Source organism: Strongylocentrotus purpuratus, unplaced genomic scaffold (genome assembly GCF_000002235.5).
Source record: "Strongylocentrotus purpuratus isolate Spur 01 unplaced genomic scaffold, Spur_5.0 spur5_scaffold_2, whole genome shotgun sequence".
Classification (NCBI taxonomy): Eukaryota; Metazoa; Echinodermata; class Echinoidea; order Camarodonta; family Strongylocentrotidae; genus Strongylocentrotus; species Strongylocentrotus purpuratus.
Genome location: NW_022145605.1, coordinates 34,615,197 through 34,641,275, shown reverse-complemented (window position 1 = coordinate 34,641,275; position 26,079 = coordinate 34,615,197). Strand labels below are relative to the sequence as shown.

At 38.3% G+C, this 26,079-nt stretch overlaps 2 protein-coding genes across 2 annotated transcripts; one reads left to right on the top strand and one right to left on the bottom strand.

The window, feature by feature from the left end:
• Nucleotides 1–9,063: 9,063 nt before the first annotated feature.
• On the bottom strand, nucleotides 9,064–14,029 carry LOC583048 (60S ribosomal protein L6). The gene is made up of 6 exons (XM_003726335.3): nucleotides 14,011–14,029; nucleotides 12,728–12,848; nucleotides 12,246–12,347; nucleotides 11,592–11,781; nucleotides 10,443–10,627; nucleotides 9,064–9,454 (listed from the first exon to the last, which is right to left on the bottom strand). The coding sequence occupies exons 2-6, from the start codon at nucleotides 12,845–12,847 to the stop codon at nucleotides 9,302–9,304; spliced, it is 750 nt and encodes a 249-aa protein (XP_003726383.1). The 5' UTR covers nucleotide 12,848; nucleotides 14,011–14,029; the 3' UTR covers nucleotides 9,064–9,301.
• A 677-nt stretch (nucleotides 14,030–14,706) lies between these two features.
• On the top strand, nucleotides 14,707–23,328 carry LOC583073 (probable tRNA (uracil-O(2)-)-methyltransferase). Its single transcript, XM_030992284.1, has 9 exons — nucleotides 14,707–15,367; nucleotides 16,008–16,101; nucleotides 16,651–16,873; nucleotides 17,749–17,925; nucleotides 18,133–18,311; nucleotides 18,804–18,987; nucleotides 19,871–20,423; nucleotides 20,872–20,988; nucleotides 21,688–23,328. Exons 1-9 carry the CDS (start codon nucleotides 14,800–14,802, stop codon nucleotides 21,960–21,962), a joined length of 2,370 nt encoding a protein of 789 aa, XP_030848144.1. The 5' UTR covers nucleotides 14,707–14,799; the 3' UTR covers nucleotides 21,963–23,328.
• The last annotated feature ends 2,751 nt before the right edge of the window (nucleotides 23,329–26,079 follow it).

The following is a 26,079-nucleotide window of genomic DNA, read 5'->3' as shown; positions in this document are numbered from 1 at the left end:
TCGAAGAATTATATATAGATGCAAAAAGAAATTCCATAAGTAATCATTCATTACCCATAGAATTCTGAAGGGTGTATGTTAGATTTCAGAGTGACATTAGGAGGTAATTATGTACCGATCTTTCGATAAAACACAAATTTGACCAACACAATCATGATGATTAAGTTTGATGTTGATTAATGAATAAAAAAAACCTTGAAAGCATTTTGTTCAAACGTTTTCTAATCACACCCTAACTGGCTCTCCTTATTAGGACCTTTGGCCAGGTTGTCGTTAGGTGTTGAATGCTAGTTCATACCGGCTACAGGCAAGGTTAAAATGACCAATATATTCCACAATATTAAAGTACTTCGGGGGATTAGATAACAGTTGGCTTCTCTAACTCTGGCAAACGGTAACAAACTAACATAAACAGATGTTATACCCACTCACACCGATGAGGTCGACACAATGCCGAACACAAAATTTAATCCAGGGGTCGCTCTATGGGGGTCGGATTTTAAACGCTGGTTCGGTGATGTAACTGAATATCATACCTACCTCAGGCACATCTGTAATTGTATAATTGTTTTAAATGGGGGCACGCTACAAGAGTCCTATCTCGCACCCCGGGGCAACGTGTCTGACACGGCCGGTTGTAGCAACTACTCCGAAGATCAAGATTACATTAATCTTGATCTAAGGAGACACGAACGAACGAAGGCACATCTCAAAACCAAATCCAAACCGACCGATTGTCCGATCGGTCTGTGGTCGGTCCAGTGACTGTCTCATATATGTGACAGGGGTATCAACAAAGAAACAAGAACGAGTTACCTTTAAAGACTGAACATGTCTCTGTCCATCCTGCACCATCTTCTCCAGCTGATGAATCTGAGAGAGGTAATAGAGGGATCTCTTCAAGACGATTGGAGACGTCACTCCTATCAGGTTATTGGTGTCTGGCCTCTCTAGTGCTGTCGAGCCGGTTTCCGTGGTTGTGATGGTGAGACTCTCGTTCGATTCGGATGGCATCACGTCCATGGATCCTGAACTGCATCGGCCACCCTCGCTCAAGGAGTGGTCTGAGCCACTGTGGAAGTGTTTGAAGGCTGTAGGTATGGTCATGGGTAAATCGTTCGCCGTAAACGAGCCAGGGAGCCCCTCTATTTCCAGTACGACCTCGTCGGGAAAACTTATGTTGTTGCCGAATGAATCCATTTCTGATTCAGGATCATGGATCAAACTTCTGTTGAAGCATCCTACATCGTCAGGATCAGGGTCGATCATTGCAAATGGAGCCGGTAGGTCTTTCAATTGTCGCAGTTGCTGAGATGATGATGTGTCTTCGGCGTTAGCTCCTGTTTGGATCCCGTCTTCGCCTTTTGCTTTCAGGGTTACTTCGGTGAAATACCTGGCGCAACCAGTGTCGCAAACTGGAATTTCAACGAATGGCTTTATTGGGGCGAACAAATATTCATCAGGCGAGACCCTCCCTGGAGAATTCTCGAAGCTAGTATCGGGTGCGGCCAGTGGAGAGGCACTCGCCGAGATCTCCTTTGGAATGATGTCTTCAAGCTCAAAAACATGCTCTTGATTCGGGCAGTTGATCAGAGGTAATTCCTTCTCAGTAAAATAGATTCTTGGAGAAGGTAACTCCCAAATTTCATCGGAATGATCGATCCCTTCACCCTCACATGGTCCAGAGCTATCTGACACTTCTTCGATGATGGGTTCCACACAGCTTGGAAGCTCGACGGCGAAGTCAGATGTCGATGACGACGACGATATCGACAACGACGACGAGGAGGAACTGAAGACACCGCTCACCTTTTTCGTAAGGCCATTTGAGGGAGAATCCTTCTCATCAAGAAGAAATCGGACAGTCTTACGTCCTGGACTGGAAGGGTTGGTCTCAGTTTCTGGAGACTTCAGATCATTCTCAATCTCGGTCATGAGGTCACTTTTGCTGACGATCTCGTGGTCAGAAAGGTCATTAACGTCTGTATCTCTTGGAGACACGAGTTCTCCCATGAACTTCTCGGGTGATACGGTTTCTTCATTGCGTACTCCAGACTGTCCTTCGGGAGATGGAATGGTAGAACTGCATTGCGGATCAGTGTCCTGACCGCCATCATCCTCTGTGCAAGTGCTGGACTTGTCATAACCCTCTGGCTTCTTGGCACCCTCTTGTCTTTTGTTCACTTCTAACATATTTAGGAGAGATGAACCAGCCGTTGCCAGAATTGTATTCGACAGAGATCGGGTCATCCTCTGATCCGGAGGAGAATAGTACCTAGCCACCTCTTCGTGGATTTCACTAAGAGCTTGTTTAAGGTCGTCGCTCGTGTAGAGCTTCAGATCAGTGCTGATGCCATACTGCTTCTCGGCTTCGATGGGGCTTATGTCCGGTTGCGATGCTCTCGTCTGGTCATCGTTGGTGTTTACTGCCTTGTTTGATGAAGACTGTTCACTGGGCTCAACAAGATGGCTAGTGGCACTTTCTCCACTGTTCTGTGCACTAAAATTCGGATCACAAAATGATGAAGGAATATTAAAACAGTGGCTTATCCAGGAACGTGTCATGCCCTGACCCCGGCCGGTATAATGTCAAAACTTGACCTGGGTTTGGGCTTGGAAAGCAGTAAGATACTGTAGGGTCTCCCCATAGAGATGGGTATACCCTTACAAAAATGTACCATGGTAACCATGGTACTTTTGTCCAAATTACCATCCACCATGGTAACCATGGTTATCATGGTACCAAAACAATGAAATAAATTGGGTCATTAAACAATGTATTAGGGGTGAATATAGGAATTCTATTGTAGGCAAAAATTAACCGCCTACCAACTATCAATGGGGCCATCATAATAACTCAAAGACAATACCAATCTCTGATACATGCACATGTGTATCCTTTAGGCCCATATACACTCTTCCTAATTTAATTGTTCAGAACTTAATTTTACAGATAATAATGGGATAATTGGATTTAAATAACTGCAATTTTTATCATTTAACATTTAATTTGAAAGAAGGAGGTGCATGAAAGATTACGAAACGAAGGTATTAAGTCCAGATTAAGGTTCCAATTAGGATACTTGAATAGCTAATGTTGATTTGGTTGGCTGGTATAACATCTACATACTCACCTTGGTAAGCACGTGACACCGTTTTCTGTTCCCTCTGATATGTCTAGGGAGTCGTCAGGTATTACCTGAACAGTATCCGCTCTAACTCCAACTAAAGAAGAGATAGGAGAAAATAAGTAATGTCCGCATAAATCATATACAGTCTTTTAGTTGAAATGAAGAAGGGATGGCGGAAGAACTAAGGACTGGGGGAGATGGGCGGGAAGAGAGTAAGCAGGTATATCCCCACTTCGTAATGGGTGTCATAACAATTATTATGTGCAATAGCTTTTGACAAACGTGTTTATATATTTTTTTTAATAGGGGCGAATCATGTTAATACTTATGTACCTATATTTCCTCTTGCTACATCTTTTGAATATAGTTTCAAATTACTTATTACAAAAATAAGACAATCGATATGTATTTTCAAACATAGGAATAAGAGGCAGAGGGCTGTGGGGGGGGGGGCTGTGCCTCACCCCCTCCCCATTGAGAACTTTGGAAGTGCAACTTCACATTTAGTTGTCCTATATTCATTTGGGGGGGGGGTCTCATTTAGTATATTACAATTAAAGTTTTTCACTCTCTTTTACACAAAATATCATTTTTTTCACCCTTGCGCCTATTATTTTCTTCTAAATAAAAGGCGTGGACATAATAAACCAATTTGAAATTTAATAGGGAAGTAGTCTATCACTCTGCCAAATCTATAACGATCATGATGATTATATTTATGTTCTGGATATCAGACCTTCATCACTATTTCGAGCTCCATTCTGTGTTTCTTTGTAGTACTTGAGTTGATTTTCTGAGCCAAACCGCCTGTATGGAAATAAAAAATGGTGAAAAAATATTAATGAAGAGAACATACCATCTCAGTAGGCTGAATCAGGGGCGTACGCAGGGGGGGGGGGGGGGGGGGAGGTTGGGGGTTCAAACCCCCCCCCCCCCTTTGGTATTTTTATGTGTGTAAACCCCCCTAAAAAACTAAACCCCCCCCTCCCCCCTTGTTTTGTTTTTTTGTTTTTTTTAATTAAAAATTTAAAAAAAAATGCCCACGGCTAACGTAAAGTGACCTTACCCCCCCCCCCCCCCCCCAACGGAAAAAATGTCAAATTTTCAAATTTCGAGACCAAAAAAAAAAAAAAAAGTGTCCGCTTACAGTGCGACAAATGGAAGTTTAAAAATGACAACAGATGAACGATTAATTTATGTCGATTTGACTTCAATTTATTCTTAATCATACAATTCATCAACATAAACTTAGCTCCCATCTAAATAATTTATCTTTCTTTATGATTAGGTCTATTATCCAACATCGTTTAACTTACAGAATTCCCGACGTTGACTTGGTACACCTTGTATCCAGGATGGGTTTTTCCTGTTTATCTTCAAGATCCAGACTTTGACTCGACTGATCTACCTCTGATGATAATGACTTACGATGAGCCATCTCGTGGTATAGTCCAAGTTTCCACAATGTTTACTATTTAAGAAAAACTGAAAAGAGGATAAATTCGTCATGTTCTTGTAAAAAATAGAGGGGAATCTATTTTTTTTCCCACTGAATATACAATAATATAACTTGTATGATTTTCTTCCGAGTTTGCATGCTATGGCTGATTGATATTTTTCTCTGATAATCTATCTCATGGTATGCCCATGTTTCCATTCAGGGGCTTAAAAGATTTCCCCAAAAGCAATTAAAGTGTCCTCAGTTTTTACAATTGCCGATGAATGGTTAAATAAAAAAATTTCCTCAAGCTTAAACGTCAAAATAATCAGACTTGTCGATATCATTCTCTTTCCTTCTTTTTTTCTTCTTTTTTTTCCTTCCCCCATTTAATGTTCAGAATCACAACCTGGCTTAAACAGGACTAAAGTGGGATGTCGCATCGGCTATTATACAATATGGCGACTACTGCTTTGTCGGGCAAGCACAAAACAAAAATGTTGTGACCCAGTGAAACCAAGTTGGCCAAACTTTGTAAATAGATGACTCTGCATGTACGCCGCCAACCGCTGCCGCCCTCTTCTTCAACACCAATGCTATAGAGAGGCAAGGAATTATGACAAACAGAAATGCTAGAGTTGGGAGGGGAGAGAGAGGGGGAGGAGAGAGAGAGAGGGGCGGGTGAGAAGAGAGAGGGGTAGGATAGAGAGGGGGAGGGAGGAGGGAGTGAGTGAGAGAGAGAGAGAGAGAGAGAGGAAGAGAGAGAGTGGAGGAGGGCGGAGGGGGTTGGAAGGAGAGTCGAGGAAGTGTGACATGAGGTCAGGAAGTCAGAAAGCTAAAGAGACGCAGAAGGGAATGGGAGACAAGAGACAGGGGAACACAAAATTCGCTATCAGATACAGATCTAATTAACTTAGTAAACGGGAATGAAATCTTCAGTAGATCTAGACATGTTAACTAGAATCTAGAGTATAATATTTATTATGGCCTATAAATTATTATGGGCTTCTTACTCTTACTATTTCAATCCATCTAGGCCTAGATCTAGATCTAGAGTAGTACTAGTAGTACCAAACCTGCAAAAGTCTACGCATAAATTTCTCTTAATTCACTAACCAATCTCCTTACCTGAATGTATATAATTCTCCTTATTTCGACCGACATAGGCCACTTTGTAATTTCATTCCATCTGCTTCTTCGTTATTGACGTGACCATCCCCCATACATGGCATGCATACTGTATGAACGTACGTACGTGTCATTTGTTTTCCTTCATGACGTCACGGATTTTAGGGACACCTGTCATTGCGTTCGTTGTAGAATACGCGCGCGCATGATACGCCAGGGGGAAAGTCCCCAATGATGCGCCGCTACGTCATAAAGATTATGATGTCATAATATTTTATTGATTTGTGAATAAGCGTCACAATGCATGTGCGTAATACGAGCAATAATCAACCAATCAGAAGGTAATGAATTGCGCGTCATTACGTCACAATGCTTTGACCCCGACCTTTATCTTGCCTCTTCGCGATATACCAAATTCTTACCATATTATCCGTAGACTGAGAAACTACGAACGTAAAATGGGAAATCTTCTTACGAAAGTGAGCCCTTTGTGCTGTTGCCGTTCACAAAAAGGTAAAATATCTACACTTTCGCCACGTAGATAAGTAACTATCGGTTAAGGCTTTTTTTAAATGGATAAATCAGTGAATTAGATAACAGCCAGTAAATATGTATGAACTACAATAGAGCATTTCAAAAGTGAGACGTACATCTGTATAGGCCTATGTGATTTGTTATGTTGATTATAACATATTGCTATTGCGATAATGTTTGTTGTTGTTTTTATTTAATGCCCAGACACAGATGACTATGCGTATTCTGTTACCTTAAATGATTTGAGCTGTCTTTATATTGAATAAATTTATTTCTTAAATTCATTTTCCCTATACCATGCTCACTACTTCATAAATATTTGATAATCCTACCATTATCAGATTCGGAATTAAAACGAGAAACATATAGACCATGCTTTATTTCTTTTATTTTAATTTTCAACATTTAAAGTAATTAACACATGCTTTTTCTAATCAATTGATGATACTTATTATTTGTTCCTACATTCAGTCATATTTAAACGTCATCATTGATTTTTACATTTTTGTACTTTTGTTTTGGTGTTCGCAGATGCGAAGTTGAGATTCATTCTCAGCCAGAAACCATCAAAGTAAGTCAAACGTGTTTTTTCTGCATTTGTTACTTCTTTTCTTTTTCAATTATCTTTGAATTCATCGATCAGAGTATGTTCAATTTTCTTACTTGTTTTTTTACTTTTCTTTTTATACGTCTTCGTATTTTTCATCTGAACTTCTTTTCGCACGAAAATTATCATGATATTGTTTAATGCCAAAGCGATCCCTTTTTTTCTAGTATCATTATTGTTTTGAAGACTAAACAAGTGGCTGTAATATTATAAATTGTTAAAGCCAGGTTTTATGTATTCTTCTTTTCGTTGATCAATTCATACTCTAATTTAAAATAGTTCTTTTGTATTGATATCCTTAGTTAATCGACAATTATATTATATTTGTGTTTCTTAAGGAAACAGTCTCAGATCCTGAAATAGCAATCAAAGATGTATCCCAAGGCGTCAACAAGGTAAACATCTACATATGAAATAACGTATTCTTCTGTAATTAAATCAATGTAAAACTGAGAAATTTAACAAAACATATTGGTTGCTTCATGTTACATATGAAAGTAAAACTAATAAATAAAATTAAGAACTTGAAACTCTTAAATCCGAAACAGATTGAAATGGAGACAATTTTGTGGAATTACTGTTTCTTTTCTCCCTTTTAGGATGTTTCTAGAGACTTGAACGCTACTGTCAAGCAATATATCCAGGTATCTATATAACAATAATTAATTCCTCTTTTGGCCTATATCTGAAACAGTCTTAAATTGCCCTGTGCAGTTTATTTTCATAAAGTACTTCAACCAGTCTTGCTATTGTCATTTGCCAATGACACGAGCTAAATGAAAAGTAATGACAGTAATCGCAAGGTACAGCCAAGAGATCAAGAAAATAAAGTTGGCTACTACACGGCGGACGTTCATTTATTACGTACCAACTCCAACAAAACCACTGTACTTCCGGCCGGGAAATCGCTGCCGACAAGTCAGTACAAACACCGCGGTTCTACCTGCAGCACACGTACCAACCCGGTTAGACGATCGAGTGATCAAAGTTATTTACCCCGTGGTTACCGGGGTCCTGCTAATCGCAGATAGACCTTCAAACTCGACCAAAGTATTCATGGATGTCCACCTGAAAACATCCTCATCTAAAATGGAAAATGTTTTCTTTAAGAAATATACTTCAATCTCGACCTCCTCTGATTTAATGTTCGATGCAAATTTTTTTTTATAGATAACAAGCCAATATACATGTGTATAAATGACATTTTTGTAAATATGATATAAACCGCATTGATTTAATAAAGTTATTAAAACATAATATTATCTGATTTTTCTCCGAGATTCATTGAGAGTACAGTTTAGAGTATCATTTCGTGTTACTTCTCAAGTTTAGTCTCCTTTGTATTCTATTTTCTCCGATTTAGCTTTTCTTTGTGTATTCTTTTATATTTGGTATTATTTTTCGATTTCCGTTATTTATTGATTAGGTTTTTTTTTCTCTCTCTCTCTCTCTTATTCATCTTTGAATGCGCTTTTATGTCTACCTCTATCTCTATCTCTGCCCCTTCTTACTACACTCCCTCTTATCTCTCTCTCTCTTTCCCTATTTTACTTCTCTCTACCTGTCCCCCTATTTTATGACAGAGACCCCGATTACTATTTTTTACATGAGTCTTTGAAGAAAATTTCTCCTGTACAATAACACAGTTAACAAACTTTCTGCTTCATCCCTTTTTCTTTACCTGTAGTCTTTTTCTGTTGCTCTCTCTACCGTCTAGTTTTCCTCAAATCTTACATTCTCTCTCTCTCTTCCTTTCTCTCTCACAATACACAATTTATTACATTGTACACACCAATATCATTTTAGATAATTGATTAAATAACCTCTGAATCTCATAATTCTGTTGAAACTTAATCCGTAAGTTTGCGATTGTACGCAAATTTGGTTAGTTTTTAACAAAATACAAAAAAGATATTAAAAAAGATTATCAACAAGAAATTGTTCATGTTGTAACAAGAGCATTTTCTGTAATAATAAACAAATCCCCACAATGGCACACATGCTTTCTTTTGATATGAAAACAAACACCAATTGATTCTGCATTAAAAAATCATTGCAAAAAAGGGAAGAGGAAGTTACTCTTTCAAAAATCTGATCACGCTGACATTTTTTAAGCCAGTAATTAAAAATTTGGTATTCAGAGATTATGTTTGAAATAACACCTGCCAAGCACAAAAGCACAAATTTTTCACACAAGGACATAAAACAAAGAAGTAGACATAGTATTTGTAATTTTTTAGATTTTTTAATTGTTTTAGACGATACGATATTCCAGTCTACCATGGGATGGGGTTGTATTCAGTGAAGGAGATCCAGTCAGATGATCGACTTCTCATTCGCTGCTGATGCTCGCCTTTGTCCATGCGAGTCCAAAGTGTAATTTTGAATCTTTTATTGTACATGTTGTTGTGCAAAGTCCAAGGATTCTTGCTAGATTGTCCCAACTCAGTGAGGGCAAGGTTTCTAGAAGACCATCTTGTGAGGGAACTGCTTGGTGCTGAGTGAGAAGGCCATCTGAAGGTATCCCTTCATGTAGTCTACTCCCTTGATGAGGGTCAGGAGCTGGCCGTCGACGGACTTCTGGTCCTCCTTGCGCTCTTCCGAGACGGTATACTCCTAGGAAGGGATGCGAGAAAGAAATGGGACATTAGTCAAGTTTAGGTCAAGAACAATGATCATAATGGCTTTGGCAAAGCTCAACAAAGACAATTGCCCAGAACAAATGGGCATCAACAAAATCTACATGCAGAATCCCAATTTTCAAAATATCCACTTGTATAGGTCTCATGCATAAAACATTTCATGCGAGAAAATGATCCCAATTTTTGGCACAAATAGTTTGAAAATAATCTCTGAAGGCTGTGGCATTAATCATAAGGTAAAGAATAAACTTTGTAATATCCTAAGAAAAGGCAACAATTTGTTTTAATCTCCAGAAAATTTAATTATTTGGACAGCAATTAAATAAGTATACCGGGTAACTGCCTTTATTAATGGGATGGGTTAATTGAAGAAGTGAATTAAGTTGCCGTTTTAAAATCCATTTAACCCTTACTGTACTGGGCTATTTTGAGCACCCTCTGACTGGTGGGGGGGGGGGGGGGGGCCTGGGAGGCCCCCCCCCCCCCCCATTACAGTAATGGTTAAGTGACTCAGTAACATTGCCTCAGATTCTGAAACAAAATCCAGGATTAAGCTCATGATGCAATCATAATTATAAACCTTTACGTTAGTCAGGAATCCCATGACATTTACAAGCCGATCGCCTGTCTGATTATCAAGATATTTCTGATTGGAAATCAAAATTTCATTTTTCGTTTTCCTAACGGTTTTTATTAAACTACTTCTATTGGGGATAATGAGTATGGTAAAACCGGTCACTCAAAGATTTTTTACTTTTTTGAGGCACTTCATGATCATTTTGAAGCACAATTTTTTTAGGGCTTCAATATTACACCATATCACGAACAATGATACGCGTAGGGCCATGCATCTCAAACATTGTTAAATGATGCCTTTAATCTTGGGCTGAATATTTTGCATCCAACAATGGACTGCCAAGGCCCAAAATGTTTCACTCGTTCGTAAACTGAGAACTACGCACCTTCTTCTCAGATTCGAACATCTCTCCCTCCTGTCCACGGGGCTTCTTGAGCTTCATGCGCTTGAAGTAGAGGTCGTTCAACCTCTCGGGGACCTTGACAGAGCTGATGTCCAGCTTGGTCTGGGTAGCGATGACGTAAGTCTGGTTGATCCTGCGCAGAGGTACACCATTCAGGTCAAAGGGACCTGGTAAAACAAACAAAACAGAGAGAGATCATAAAATGGTCTGGATTCATTATCTCACAATACTTTGGTATAGAGAAGAAATGTTGCAAGACTAGGAGCAACCTAAAGGCTGTCAGGTAATAATAATAATGATAACAGGTTCTTGTATAGCGCTCGTATCTGTCAGACTTGACACTTCTGGCGTTCCACAATTAATACCCGGCTTTGCCTGCCATTAAGGCGCTCTAGCATTTCAAGGAGTTAATTCCTGCCAGGTACCCATTTATTTGGGTAGAGCGTGGCAAATGCAGATGAATGTCTTTCAAAAGGACATTAGTGCCGCGTTTGTATGCTACACTCTCTATTACCAAATACAGACTCAAATTGAAGTATTGACAAAAAAAATTCTAGTTTTGATCAATTTCACCCAGGTATAAAGGCAGGACACCAAAATCAATCACAAAAAAAGATTTGTCATTTACTATTGGATATTCAACAATTGCAGTTGACAAAAAAAGGAGTGAACACTCATCAAGTTTTACTTAGAACCAGAGGGGAACAAAACTTTCTGCTTGAAAGTTCTGTAAATTTGAATGGAAAGAACTTTACTTTGAGAGAACATGCTGACCTTATCATACCTTATAGGAGGTAAATAATTATGCACCTAACTTTCACAATACACCCCTTCACGGGTAAAGCCGCCATTTTAATTTACGAGTAAACATTGCGTCATCAATATTTTCAGACACGCATGTATTGTTGCGTCACTGCCTGTACTGCGTGCTCACATCATATCGACACATGCGTTTTGCATGCTGCATAAAATAAAAGTTACTCGCAATATTAAATCACAATTTGAAATGGCGCCCATGTTGGCGCATGTGCACTCTTGTAATCGTGAAAGGGTGTATTGTTCCGAATTATCAACCATTGTTTCGAATTATCAACCATTGTTTCAAATTTATCAACCATCGATTCCTTTTACCTGTGACAAGGAGGAGACCAGAATCGAGTTGCTTGACGAACACGACCCTCTTTCCCTTGTAGCGTCCAGCCAGGAGGATGAGGACGGTGCCGGGGGTGATAGATGGCCTCAGCTTGGACTTGTGCATGCTGAAGGGCTTCTTGCGGTTGTTCAACTTACGGGACAGATCCTCGGTAGGGTAGTAGCGGGGCTGCAAAATGGAAAAATTAAGGCATTAACTAGGGTTCTTCAATCGTGCTTATCTGGTTGTTTTGTTGCGAGATTAAATTACTCATTACATATTCCACCAATGTATACAAATAGACTGGTGAACTTAAAAGCATCAATAAAGCCTGCACGTCATTCTGTTTGGCTAATGACTTCTCCAAAATTGGGCACAGACTGTACCACCATTATTATGACTTCTGGTAATAAACTGTTCCTAAACCAATTCCTATTATCATTTTCATGCAGTAAATGCAGAGGATAAGCCTTTGATTTTAATTCTACACATAAGATACTTTACTAGCTCAAGCATTGAGGAAATTGCAATCAAACAGACATGTTTCAACCTTGCTTTACCTCCATCACCTATAGCATTAATCCTATTTTTTGCCCTCGTCTAGAGTAGACAATTAAATATACCAGAATACAAGGAGGGGGTACCACACTCACCAATCTCTTGACGCGGACTAGACGCTTGCCTCCGTTCTTCTCTCCACCGATCTGCTTCTCAACCATAGCAGGCTGCCTCTTCCTCTCCTTCTTCACAACAGTCTGTAAGAAATAGACAGGATTCATCAATGATTACATTCATGCTTCACTACTAGCAGTATCAACAAGCTTTTGCAATGTGCTTTTAATACTTTTTTTCAATTCTTAAAGGTACTGTAGATTAAATACCATCACCAATGATGATTTTAAGCAAACAAACAAATTATTGTGTACTGAACTCAAAGCAACAGCTGTCACAAAAAGGGAAGAAAATTTAGACAAATCTGGGGTATGGTGAAAAACATCTGCTGAATATTTCATCAAACAAATACATTTCACAGTTCAGATTTTTACTTCTCCACCGCCACTGACAACAAAACTTCATTGCAGTAGCTTTGGTCAACTTTAACTAAAGGAACTATGATCTCAATGAAAATATTTACCTTCTTCTTCTTGTACATAGCTGTCCTCTTGTACATCTGGGACCGGCTGTACCTTGGGATGCCGCCCGTCATCCATTTCTGGCGGGAAGTATGCCCCTTCTTTACTTTGTCGTCACCCATGCTACAGGTAAAAGAAAAGAAAAACAATGTTTTACTTAGTTTTATCGCTCACAACGTGAAAGTTTCTGTGCTGCGTATGTGATAAATAACATGAAGCATCATCCCGGGATCCGTTTTTCGCATCGCCAATGCGCGAATCGGAAAAAATGTGGACGGTCCTTATTTTTTAGGACGCTATTTGTCCGCGTTTGTGAAGATATCCTTGTTTATGTGGACGATCTTTATTCTTGGACCAGCGCCCCTACTGCCACTGGTGATTAAATTCACATCTGTTTTTAATTTTACACGGCTTTCCACAAACTTTTGCTTAGTCTTTACGATTTATAATATGAAATACAATATGATATTCAATATCGGCAAGCCTATTGATCGTGGTTGGAACTTGGAAACACAAGTTAATTACCTTCACCCTATGTGCGATAAACATCGATTTCGCATTGCCAATTTGATGCCGACTTTACAATTTAATAATGCGGGGAGTTCGCCGAATTCAGAAATACGCAAAGGCCAAGCACGCACCATAACTATTTCTGACCATGATCAACATCGCAACATTTTATTTATAGAATCTACACTGGGAAAGTTTTTGTCATGTATCCATCCATCCGGTCCACCATGAGCATTTCATTACATGGAATGGGAAATGCATTCGTGCGCATTGAGCAGTGCTAGGCAATGGACGTGGCCGAGCTGTGCATGCCCCGTGTGCAACCGGGTTCGTGCAAAAAAATTGTCCGGCGACAGACAGTGCAGTGTCAGTGAGACAATCGGCCTGCCACATTCCATGATTATAAAGGGAAAGAAAGAGATGTCTTATAACATGGTGTGAAATATATTTCAAGAGGTGTCTGATATTGCATGTAATTGTTACGAATGATAATTTCCAAGTTATCAATGGATAAGGTGTTCTGAGCATTGAGCAAACCTCCGATTGCTTCACACATAAAGTTAATACAGACAGATAAATACGGAGTCAGGAATACACACTTGGGATATCATTCATCTTTTTTTCATCGTTCAAACCACTTTGGTGAGAAAAAAATTAAGGTATATAAAGCTTAATAATCGTATAATATGAAAAAGGTCTCATTAAAAATAGATTGACTGACAAACTATGTAATTTAGAGAGATTCTGAACCTGTTTGTAGTCGGTATCTACTCACGTTAGTTAGGGATAGTTAAGAGGAAGTTCATGGGTTGATGGGATACATAATGTGTATTCTTAGTTCAAGACGCAAATATTGGCTAAAGTACTAGGTGCACACGTACCTCGGCAGGTACTAATCTTTCATTCCAGGGAATATTTATCAACTAAAAAAATATTTCGATTTTTGAAATTAATTTTCAGACTAAATCAGTTTTAGATTTAAATGTAAAACTAGGTTGTGACGAAGTCGTGATGAGGTCCGCCACTTACGTAATTTTAAAGAGAATATAGAATATCTCTGCAGTTTTTCATAAAAGAGGTACATATAAAACGATGAGAAAGAGACTTTCTCCTGCCTAGGCTATATGTATCTTGTCCATGGATTTGATTTCAAGAGATAAGTGCCGGATGGGGCATGGGCGTCAATCCGAGGGGGGTCGATCCTCCCCCGCGATTTTTCCTATAGGGCGCGGGGGGGGGGGGGGGGGGGACATCATCATTATCAAATGTCCCCCCATGTTTTGTCAGAAGAGAAGAGGGACTACCAGGAACAACGATTTTGTATACATTGCCAAGGAGATAAATTCACTTAAATTATTTTAAAAAATAGTGCTCTTACCCCCCCCCCCCCCCCCCCATCATTATTTTGGCAGATGGTTAGACGAAAGAAATTAATTATGTAGACTTGAACAGATCATAAAAATGACGTCATAACAACATAATGCATATTCATAGAATTCCCACGGTGTGCTAAAAAATCTGCACAGCTTCGTTAACTTTTGATATTTTACTAACTTTATCCAAAATGGAAGAATTATCCTGGACCAATGTGCATTCCCAGGATATTCAAATCGAAGCTGAGTCGTTCTGGAGAGCAATTGACATTTGGTGGCTGAAACCACAGGTTATTAATCGTCGAATCTCGGCATCAGTAGAGCAGCACAAAATCAGCGGACTCTCAGAAAGCACTGCGGCCGGATCTCTGGCGGAGCTGTCACGAGTAACGCCTGCTGTTCGGCTTCACGAGCAATGGCTTTTTAGTCTGTTGAACGATCTGAAGCATCTCACTTCCCAAGAAGAAAACACAACTTCGATTTCTTTTGAAAAATGTATAGATCATCATGTCTCTCTTCTCGAGGAGTCTAAGAATGAGACTATGTCAAATAACCAAGTTTCAAAATGTGAATCAGGCAGTGTCGGTGAAGAAAAAGTTACAGAACAAGTGGCTGAAATCGTCACAGACAATCACACAGGAGAAATGGAAAATGAAGAATCATTGTTACTAGATAAAAGCAAGATGTGTGTGATTTGCATTAGGAAGCTGTTGCCAAGAAGGGCCTCAGATGCTGTTGTCCATGAAGTAGGGATATTTGGTATGTTGATCGAGGAATATAATTTTTCATGCAAAAATAACTTTCTTACTGTAATCAATAATCTATCTAGACTCTAATATTATTAGAGTCTAGCCTAGGCCTAGATCTATGATATTTAGTCAATAAGATTAATAAGACTAGAGGTTGCTACTGAGCTAGTACTGGTAATTTATTTATTTGTGGCCAACTTCAACTAAATATTCAGGTATAGTCTAGAGTCTAGTCTACTTTTGATTCATCAGATATAAATTATTTTATTTTATAAGATGTGACCCAAAATTATGCATTTTCGATGTAAAAGGACAAATAGATCTGTGGTTAAGACTGAAGACTGAAGTAAAGTTGCAGTATGAAGTGTGTAATTGTGGAAGTTCGCAACAATTTGCTTTACAAATTGACTATTCTTACATGATTTAGGTCTTCATGTACCTCATCATATTTTTGTTCCATATCATCACCAGTCATTTGGACCCCAAGTAATGCGGGTTTATTGTTGCCAATCCCATCAATGTTGACTAAAGATAGTTAGTGATCAAGTCTCTAGAATGAACTATGGTCATTTTCATTTCCCTGTGAGCCTGAAATGGATGGTAACCGTCTATTTTCTTATCCTTCCTTTTCTTTTTGTTTTCTTCTTTAGATCATGAGAGAAATGAAGCAACCTTTACTTTGCTTGAATGTGGCAGCAAAGAAGCCAAATTCCCATCCTACAAATTTTCCTTCCAGTGCAGTAGGTAACAGATACCACTTTAAAATTTAAAAGGCTTTTGTGGCTTAATTGAATTCTACACACAGGGAATTGCAGAAAAAGCATTTAAGGATGTTCATGCACTCTGTAGCTGCGCAGGACCAGCTGATCTAAGGTGCATACAAGTGTCTCAGATGACATTGTCTCACGCTCTGTTTTTGTTGAGAACCTTACAGATTTATAGAGCATCAAATGTACAGTCTATACAAAACCAATGAAGTAGCAAATTAATAGAAACAGTGCAGGAAGTTGAATCTGAAGATGATTTCATATATGTACCCAATAGAACAAGGTGCAACAAAAACAATGCTTGTACTATCTTAAAGTGAAGTAAAATTTATTCTTAGTTTCTTGCCTGCATAATAAGCTTCCTATTTTCCTTCCTTTTTTAAAATAAAGAACAGCAATCTTGATAAGGGAGTACCAATAATAATTTGAATGTGTGTAATGGGCTAAAAGTATACCGATAAGGACTGAGATAGATTTGTGTTGTATCATGGTTTTTGTTTGTGTTTTTATTTTGTTTTTCTTATAGAATATCTCTCCATGTTGATGACAACTACAAATCTGCTCCATATTCCTCATCTATACCCTCCATTGAATGGCTAGGAAATACTCTTGCCCCCAAACTCACCAAATGGGCAAGTGAGATCGTAGGATCCGGTCAGGTTGTGGTGGTGAAACCTTTGGTACCGATGGACAGGTATACTGAACTCTACAGGGAGATGAAACAGAAGTATGGCACTGAGTTTGTCAAGGTAAGGACAAAAACTGTTGGCTAAATTCACAAACAGGCTCATAGACTATCATATCAGGTTGCAGGATTCCACACTAAACATTGTCATATACTGGTACTGTAGCCTGATTTTCTTTTCTTTTAGGGATGTGTTCATTGAGCCCATATTTAAATTTTTACGAAAAAAATGAAAGGTTCATTTCATTTAAAACATTTGCTAGAAATTTATGTACTATTATGATTTATCATGTTCTGGATGCAACATCATCTTAGATACATCTGTACTTTTAAAATATTGCTACAAAGCATATTAGATATTGCTACCCTCTAGAAGTTTACATTTTACCCAAAATGTTTCTTTTTCTTCCTGTTTCTTTGAAAATATCTAGTGTTTGTGTTTTCTCTGCTTACTCTGCTTTATACTATACTTTTCTCACTCTCTTTATCTTTCACTCACATACACACTCTCTGTCTCTATCTCCCCCTTTTTCTCTCTCTTTCTCTCTCTCTCTATCTCTCTCTCTCATTCTCTGTGATTCTCTGTGTCTTTTTATTCTATTTTTCTTCTTACGCTATATCTCTCTATTCCACCTCTTAATTGAAATCCATCTCCTGTCAACACACACACACACTTGTACACATCATGCATAATCTGTTTTTTTTTTCTATGTACAGTAAACCTAACTAAATTGGCCGTTATTATGTGATACATTCAGCATGCAAATGTCAAGTGATTGTTCGGTCAAACCTCTGTCTTGAAGTCTTCACCAGGCATAAGACATGCCATAGTGTTTAGTGTATTTCCTCACTAAACTCTGACAGGTGCAATTAGTGTGCAGGACATCTTAGTCTCAATGATATTGACAATACATTCTTATACATTTTTTTTTTTTAAAGATTTGGCCAGAGAATACAGACCCTCAAAAGTTTGTGTATGAGGATGTTGCCATAGCAACTTACTTGATCCTTCTCTTTGAAGAGGAGAGAAAGGAGACTGGTGATGACAAGAAGCAGTCCTACGTCGACCTAGGATGTGGGAATGGTCTTCTGGTGCACATACTGAACAGTGAGGGGGTAAGTCATATTTTGATTTAATGAACTAACAGCTCGTTTAGTCCAGTGTTCAATGTGAATAATATTCATGAAAATATCTGTATATGAAATATTCAGGTTTTGAAGCACCTCATACAAAAATGTATGATATTATTTCAATGAAATGTTTGGTAACCAAGAGAACTTGGTCATTTCACTCAGACGTCTAATCTTGAATTTGTTTGACAGTACCCAGGCAAAGGCATTGACCTGCGAAGGCGGAAGATCTGGAGTCTCTACGGCCCTGAAACCCACCTTGAGGAAAGCACCATCATCGCTTCCATGGAAACGTCTTTCAAGGACACTGATTGGTTGATTGGTAATCACTCTGATGAGCTCACTCCCTGGATCCCTGTCATGGCAGCCAGGTAATCAAATTGACGCCTCTTTGGCTCTTCGACTCTCAGCATTAGCAAAAAAAAGACGTACAGTACATATGCGTTAGATTATTCTTAGTGTTATCATTAGGCAATCTATTCTTAGTCAATTGACCTCCTTTTGACTGACTTCTAGCAAGATTCTTGGTATATATATATATATATATATATATATATATGGGGTACAGTTGGTGCTACATATACATGTATATTTGGGCGATTCTGTGCGATTTGTCCCGTACGATATATATCCATATATTTCACCCATGAATGAAAAATCTGTTGATATGACCAAGTCTAATGGTAGTAATACCAGAAAGCACTATTATTCAATGTTCACATCAAAAGATTCTACTGAAACGCCCATTTACAGAATGGAGTCCCATCTATGATCTTATGTGAAGAGAATTGTTGATAAGGCAACATTCTAGTAAACAGAATTAGAGTTTCTCTCTCTCTCTCTCTCTCTCTCTTGTGATCCAGGTCATCGTACAAGACGCGTTACTTTGTTCTCCCATGCTGCTTCCATGACTTTGATAGTAAGTTCGGTCAGAGGGTGGGGGGTGAGACCCAGTATCGCACCTACCTCAACTTTGTCCGAGAAGCAGGAGAGATGTGTGGCTTTGAGGTTGAAGAGGATAAGATGAGAATACCTTCAACCAAAAAGGTAACATTCTTTCCTCTTTTTGCCTGTATTATTGTATCCCCCAGGGGTTCAGCAGCGTTACGCCGCCGCGTCATATTCTTAAGTGCACTCCAACTGCCTTCTTTCAAATTTTGTATGGAGGTGTATCTTGGTATAATCTACACACCTATAATTTATGGGGATGCTGCCCCCAGTGTTCCGTCTTCTATAGGGTAAAAGGCCATATGGTTTGTGTGCGCTCTATAGGCCACATTTTGAACGAAGTTGTATCTTGTTTTGAAATGAGAATCTTATTTAAGTTTGTACATTATATGATTAGTGATGGGTATAACTTAATGTTCTGTATTAGAAGTTTGTGTGATTTTTGTGAGGCAGCATTTGTTCCAGGGCCCTGTTTCATAAAACTTGTTATTAGTCACAAGTTACAATAACTGTTCAAAGCTACTGAAATCATGGCTTTTGATTGACTGAGAGCAAATTTGTCATAGAAATAAAGCTTTTTGCTATTGATAACAAGTTTTATGAAACAGGCCTCAGGAACATTTGCTCTGAGGTTTAGTTCATCAAAGATATAGGTACAGGGTTAGGATGAAAATTAGGGTTTAAGGTTAGGTTTAAGGTTTGGTTAGGGTTAGGTTTTGGGTTTGGTCCAGGGTTGAAGTTGAGAATTCAGTTAGTGTAGGAGTTGACCACAGGGCATGTGTCATGGAACCAGGCTTTTTATGTGTCTCTCAGATATCATTAGGTGGTGATCTGACGTTAACTCTGGCATTTTGCACCTGTAGTCTTCAATCATCTGTAGCAAAGCCCTTCACGTACATGTAGGTTGAAAGCTTTCCAGAAAGTGTGCATTTGGTTCCATAGCATTCCATAATCGATATCCTCTTGTATTTTTCGTGAACAGATCTGCCACGTTGGCAGGAGAAAGACCTATGCTGCAGAAGAACATCCACAAGTCTTGGCAAGAATGGAGGAGTATGTTGCTTGTCGATGCAGGAAATCAGCGTGCCATAAAAGAAAATCCCACCTTATCGATTCAGTCCGGGACTCTGAATCCAGTAGAATTTGTCCTGTTTCATCGCTTGAGACAGGAATTGGTGCTGACTCAGCAGAGAGTACAGCATGTGACTGTAAGGATACAGAATGCACTCACAAGAGAGAATTGACCAGCTCTGACAGCAGCTCAACTGAAGGACAGTGCCTGGGAGGGGAGGGGGACACCGACAAGAACTTGGCGCCCAACTTCAAGCCACGAGCGGTGGAGGAGAGAGTGAAGAACTGCTCCAGAGTTGAGAGGTCATTGAAAGATCGCATCACTTTGGAGGTTGCCTGGGCGATACTGGAGGATGGTGGGGTGAGGAGGACGAGCAAGGATGGAGATGAAGTTCAAGGAGGTGGTGGCGTCCAGGATGACACTGGGAGGAGCTCAAAGATGCCTAAACTGTGGAGACGAGGAGGTGATAACTTGTTTAATTTCATTGATGGTTCTTGTAGTGTTGATGAAATAAATGTATGTATTTATATTGAGGTAGTTGCTCCCCTGACTTACTTCCAGATTGCAGAATATTAATAGATGTGAAATACTTCATCCCCAAATATAAGGATTATGTGCATCCTGTATAGAATAGTAAAGTCCTGAAATGTATCCTTTATTATCCTGGCAGAAAGTTTGATGATCACGAAAACATGCTGCTAACTGAGAAATGCTATGTACTTGTATTTCAAATGATTTTCATCAATCTCCCTGCGATATTGGGTGGTTATAAAAGAATGAAATCCCCCCCCCCCCCCCCACCCCCTCCCAATCAAGCAAAACATTTCTTTTTCAGATGGTGCATGTTCATGCTTCTTTTTTATCTATATGCTTATGGTTTGAAGCTTGCTCTTTGTTTTTTAAACTTGAAGGTTCTATAGGTCTGGGTGATGCTGCGAAGCTCTTTGATGGCCCTACCCTCAAGAACTTAAAGAGCGAGTGCGGAGGACTCAAAACCCTGCTCAAGAACTACAATCCAGTATTTGAGAGTGAGTACCGATATTATTAATCAGATTGCAGTCATGTTGAAAGTGTATACCGGTACCTAGATTGTGTAAAATCAACCTCCTAAAAAATCTTTACCTCACATTCTACAGGGCGTATCAATAAGAAGTTTACCCAACTTTGGTAGCTCCTAATTGTAAAGTCATAACCAACGTGACTTTGCAATCACTACATGATGAAGAGTAACTTATTTTCTGTCCAATGATGCCCTATTCATAATAAATTCTGCCACGGGTGAATCAGCACCAGGGTCTTTCAAAAGTATTGTCAAGGTAGCCTTGTTCCAAGTTTAGGCTTTAGGGACCAATGTAGGTCATGCCATATGCATGCATTTGTTTGGTTTTTTGTTCACACTATATGGCCCGAATATGGCCCGAATTCACAAAGGAGGTTTAAATTTAACCCATGGTCTAAAATTAGGGCAAAACTAGTGCAACACAGTCAGAGGTGTAATATTAGACGCGCGCAAGGCAAAGTACGCTTATTTTGCGCTAATTTTTAAACCATGGGTTATATAAATGAAGGTTTAAACCATGGGTTAAGTTAAACCTCCTTTGTGAATTTGGGCCATTAAGAAACTCGGGTTTGGCTTCTATGTGTCATGACATGAGCTATCGCATTAATGACTGATGCTTAATGAATCAGTTTGTACCATCCTTTCCTCCCATCTCTTACCTGTCTAGTTATTAAGAGCAAGGTCTCCCTGAAGGACTGGTCTCAGTTACCTTCATCTGATGCAACGGACCCGGTATCATCCAGCGGCAGTTCATCCAGAACAGCATCGCGGCAGTCAGAGAAGAAAGACAGAGAGAGACAGCAGCTCTACAAGACCAAGCTGTGCTGGTTTCACGAGCACCATCCAGACAGCTGCCCAAGAATGGCAGAAGCCTGTCCGTTTGCCCATGGACAAGTGGAGCTCAGAAGCAGGCCAACGTTTGGAAAAGCCCCTGTGATATAAGAAACTATTTCTGCAAGAGGACAAATTACAACAATATACATGATGTGCAGTTAACAACTAGATTTTTCATACCCCTTGTAAATTTGATGTTTGTTGTTGTTGTGTTTTTCTTAACTCCAGATCAAAAGGTGGACTGGTTAAATGTGGGCTTTTGTTGAATACATTTAGATGTAAGTTTTAATATGTCACATTCTCATGAAACATAAATTGGGACAACCAATTTTTTTTTAATTGCAAAAATTATTAAGGATATAAATAATTTATTTGTTAACTGTATATTGTTAGAAGACATAAAATTGTCTCCAAAAACAATTGAGATATATTCAAAAGTTTAATGATTAAAATGCATAAAGGAGGGGGGGGGGTGATTTTATATCTAAGGCCAGTACAGAAGTAAACTTGGAGAAGACTTCATTAGCCCAAATTTTATGTGATGCACTGACTAGTCTAGTCACTAATTGTATTTACATTTTAACAAGTGTGCAATCTCTGTATCAACTTGCCATGTTTCTTTCCAGACTAGCTATGTCTAAAGCTCATATTTCAATTATGCCATTATTTGACATACCTGTAAAAGCGTAAAACTCTAAAACACACAGTGCAAAAGGTTATTGGTGGTTGGTCCCTTTAAGAAGGCCAAAGTCAAATATCATGCTTAGGTTTTGAGTTGGTTGTCACCACTTCACAAACTAGTAAAAGCATACCTTGTTTATTTGTAAGATGATTGGAAAATTGCAGCATACAGGCCACATGAGTTCTACACACACTTATTGTTTCTCAGACTATCATTCAAAACAAAGAAAAATATTTGTTGAACTGATTTGATCATGCTTTGTTGTATTAATTTTAGTTTTTATAGAAGACATAGATCTTGAAATTGTAATGTTTTAAAGACACATATAAGTGGGCTTTCATGGGGAAATTTTATGATCAACAAGCTTTATGTATTAAATACTCAGTGTTTTCCCCACATAGTTAAGTCCTTATCTGACATTTGCACCACCATAAGACTCTCTGAAACACAAGGGGGTATTTCTTGTTTGGCCTACAGGTTTGGTGTGTGCAGACTTGTACACCCATGAAATGGTATTTCCACCAAGACTGGTGTCGGTGAATTATGACCTACACATGGAAACTGACGATCCCCTTCACTTTTAAACATTGATTTAGTATTTATGTCAAAACTTGTGCTGCAGATGAAAACATGGAAGAATGTTTTGTGACTTCCCTCAATTCTTTTGCTTGATCTGTCTTCCACTTGTACATGTATGTTATACTTCAGTTTTTAAACAAAAAGTATGAATGATGTTTCCATACACAGAGATTTCCTACTATTAAAAGGAACTGCTACTTGTAATACTTGATCTAGTCTTGATGTTGTTGATGTGTCATTTTCTTGCTTTATTTACACTAATTGACGAGATATAACTACATATGGATGCATACCTGCCAACCTTTCACAGGAATCTCTGTTAATAGCCCAAATTAGAATTACGCGATATATGCTTAGAGATGATATCAGAAAACGAGGAATATATTAAAGGTTCATAAAGGTAGTTTCAAGGCGGGAAAATGGGAATCATTCCTCTCAAATAGGAATGGTTGGCAGATATGTGAATGTCCAAAAGATATGCTTGTCCAGCTGATATTAATACTACTTGTATTTACCCCAATTCCACCTTTTTTTCCCCCCTTTCATTTGTATGCAATGTGTCAGAAGTTGGATGAAAGCACATTTGTTCTGCTTTAGAGCTCTTGCATAAGAAGTTTGTCTAAACACAACTGAGAAGATTAAACACAACTTTAAAAATTAAATGCAACATAAAATTTGATGCATGCACGCAAGAGCATGTTGATATGATATGATTTGTGAAAGAAAATGTGAACTTATGGAACTTTTTTCAATTACAGATCATAAAAATCTTCAGGAAATAACATATACATGCAGTAATGTAGACTACAAGAGCACAAAAACACTTCTGAACATGGCCCAAGAGACATGCTACTCTTCCCCCACCCTCTCCTCCCCTTCCTATCTCCACAAATGTTGACAATAAATGATCAGAGGTTCTGAAAGGAATATCAATAGACCATTTTCTTAGTGAAATAAAATAAAATAATGCATATATCTTTTTGAAGTGCCTCAATACAAATATTTCATTCACCTGTAATGAATAATTGTATTTCAATAGTCGGAATACAAAATGCATATTACGTGTAGTCAGGAAGGTAAAGCCATAATGCTTGTCGTACCTAGCAACAATTTATGTATGCAAATTGCATTCTGACTATTGAAATACAACTATATGTCACAAGTGAATGAAATAATTTGTGACAAGATTTATGAATTGAATTTGATTACATTACGAAAACTGTTAATCAAATCTAAACCTCAAATTCAAGTACGTTCACAAAGACAAAAGAAAAGGCAAACTTTCTTCAGTTATGAAGTAAATAGACATATTTTAATCGTTCATTTCTACAAAATGCAATGAACAAACCTTGTTAGGAGCTTATTCAAAGAGTATTGGCTAAACATTTGCAACGTTAAAAACAAAACAAAATTAATCAATAATTACCACTTTCTGCGCATTTGTGGTATTTTTTTTTTTTGGGGGGGGGGGGGATTCCAGTTTCTACACCAACATATATCGACATAAATGGAGTTTCTATTCCATTCGTTGTAAGAAAAGCAATCCTACATGTTTTTTTTAAAGCATCGGCCAAAACAAATAATTCAGGGGGGATTATAGTTCACCTATTGCTTGGTCATGCTTTGCTTAGGTTAGTTACAAATTTGCAGCATTGGCAAATACTCGATACTTGATACAGTGAGCAAAAAGGTTTCTAATAATATTTTTCATTCCACCTAGAATAGTAGATTCTCTACAGAAAAGAAAATCATATCAGCCATATGTGGTGGGATTTTTTTTCTAAAGAGTAAACAAATAGAGTACCGAAGCTGTGACGTCATAAAAATCTATTTTTAGAATTTCTCAATTTTTTCTTCATATTCCGAAAGAACATGAAAAATAATGTCCAAATTTCGAAAATCAATTGAATATGTTAAGTATTGGCTGAGATATGACCATCTGAATAAATATACTCCCCATAGGAACTCAGTGTTATATGCTCTGGCTCCTAATGGTTAGGAGCCAGAGCATATAACACTGAGTTCCCATAGGACATATATTCATTCAGATGGTCATGTCTCAGCCAGTACTTGACATATTCAATTGGTTCTCGACATTTGGACATTATTTTTCATGTTCTTTCGGAATATTAAGAAAAAAATTGAGAAATTCTAAAAATAGATTTTTGATGACGTCACACTTCACCACTCTATAACTACATAAATAAATAGTATACACAAAGATATGTTTCAAAACAATAAAAAATTACTAATTACATTAAAAAGCATATACATTGTACATATAAGTGTTACTTTACAAAAAATATCACTTGTACAAAGAAGACATGATATTTCCTTCAATGTTATCTACCACTACATGTTAGTCGTTAAATAACATACACCGATGAATATAAAAAGTTGTACAAAGATGGTATGATAGAATGATACAAGGCAACTTAAATAGTGCAAATGGGGCTTGCATACAGCGGAAAACCACACACCAGTATATCATGGCTATATCAACAGAATACAGACGTTACGATCAGATTGCCTCTATTGTCAGAGCTTCCCCTCACCATGCAGCGATTAAGAGTATGGCTTGGAAATGGTGCCATCAATGTCTTTGTTCCAAATGCTTTGAAATATATTCCATATAAATGTACCATATGATCGACGTGCTGGCCCGAAGAGTAGATTTATGTCTCTCATTGACTAGGGCAGGAAGACTTTGGTGCTTTTAAAAAGTGTCATTTCAAGCAGGAATTGTAAAAAAATTGGTCCCCAGGTTCTAAATGCCTCTGGCTATGATTTTGATCGTCTGCTCAGGGCCTTGTTTCATAAAACTTGATATCAATCACAAGTCAAAATTACTGTTATAAGCTACTAGAATCGTGGCATTTGATTGGCTGTGAGCAAATTTGCCATAGAAATTCAGCATTTGTTCTGGATAACAAGTTCCGTGAAACAGGGCCCGTAACCAGAAGG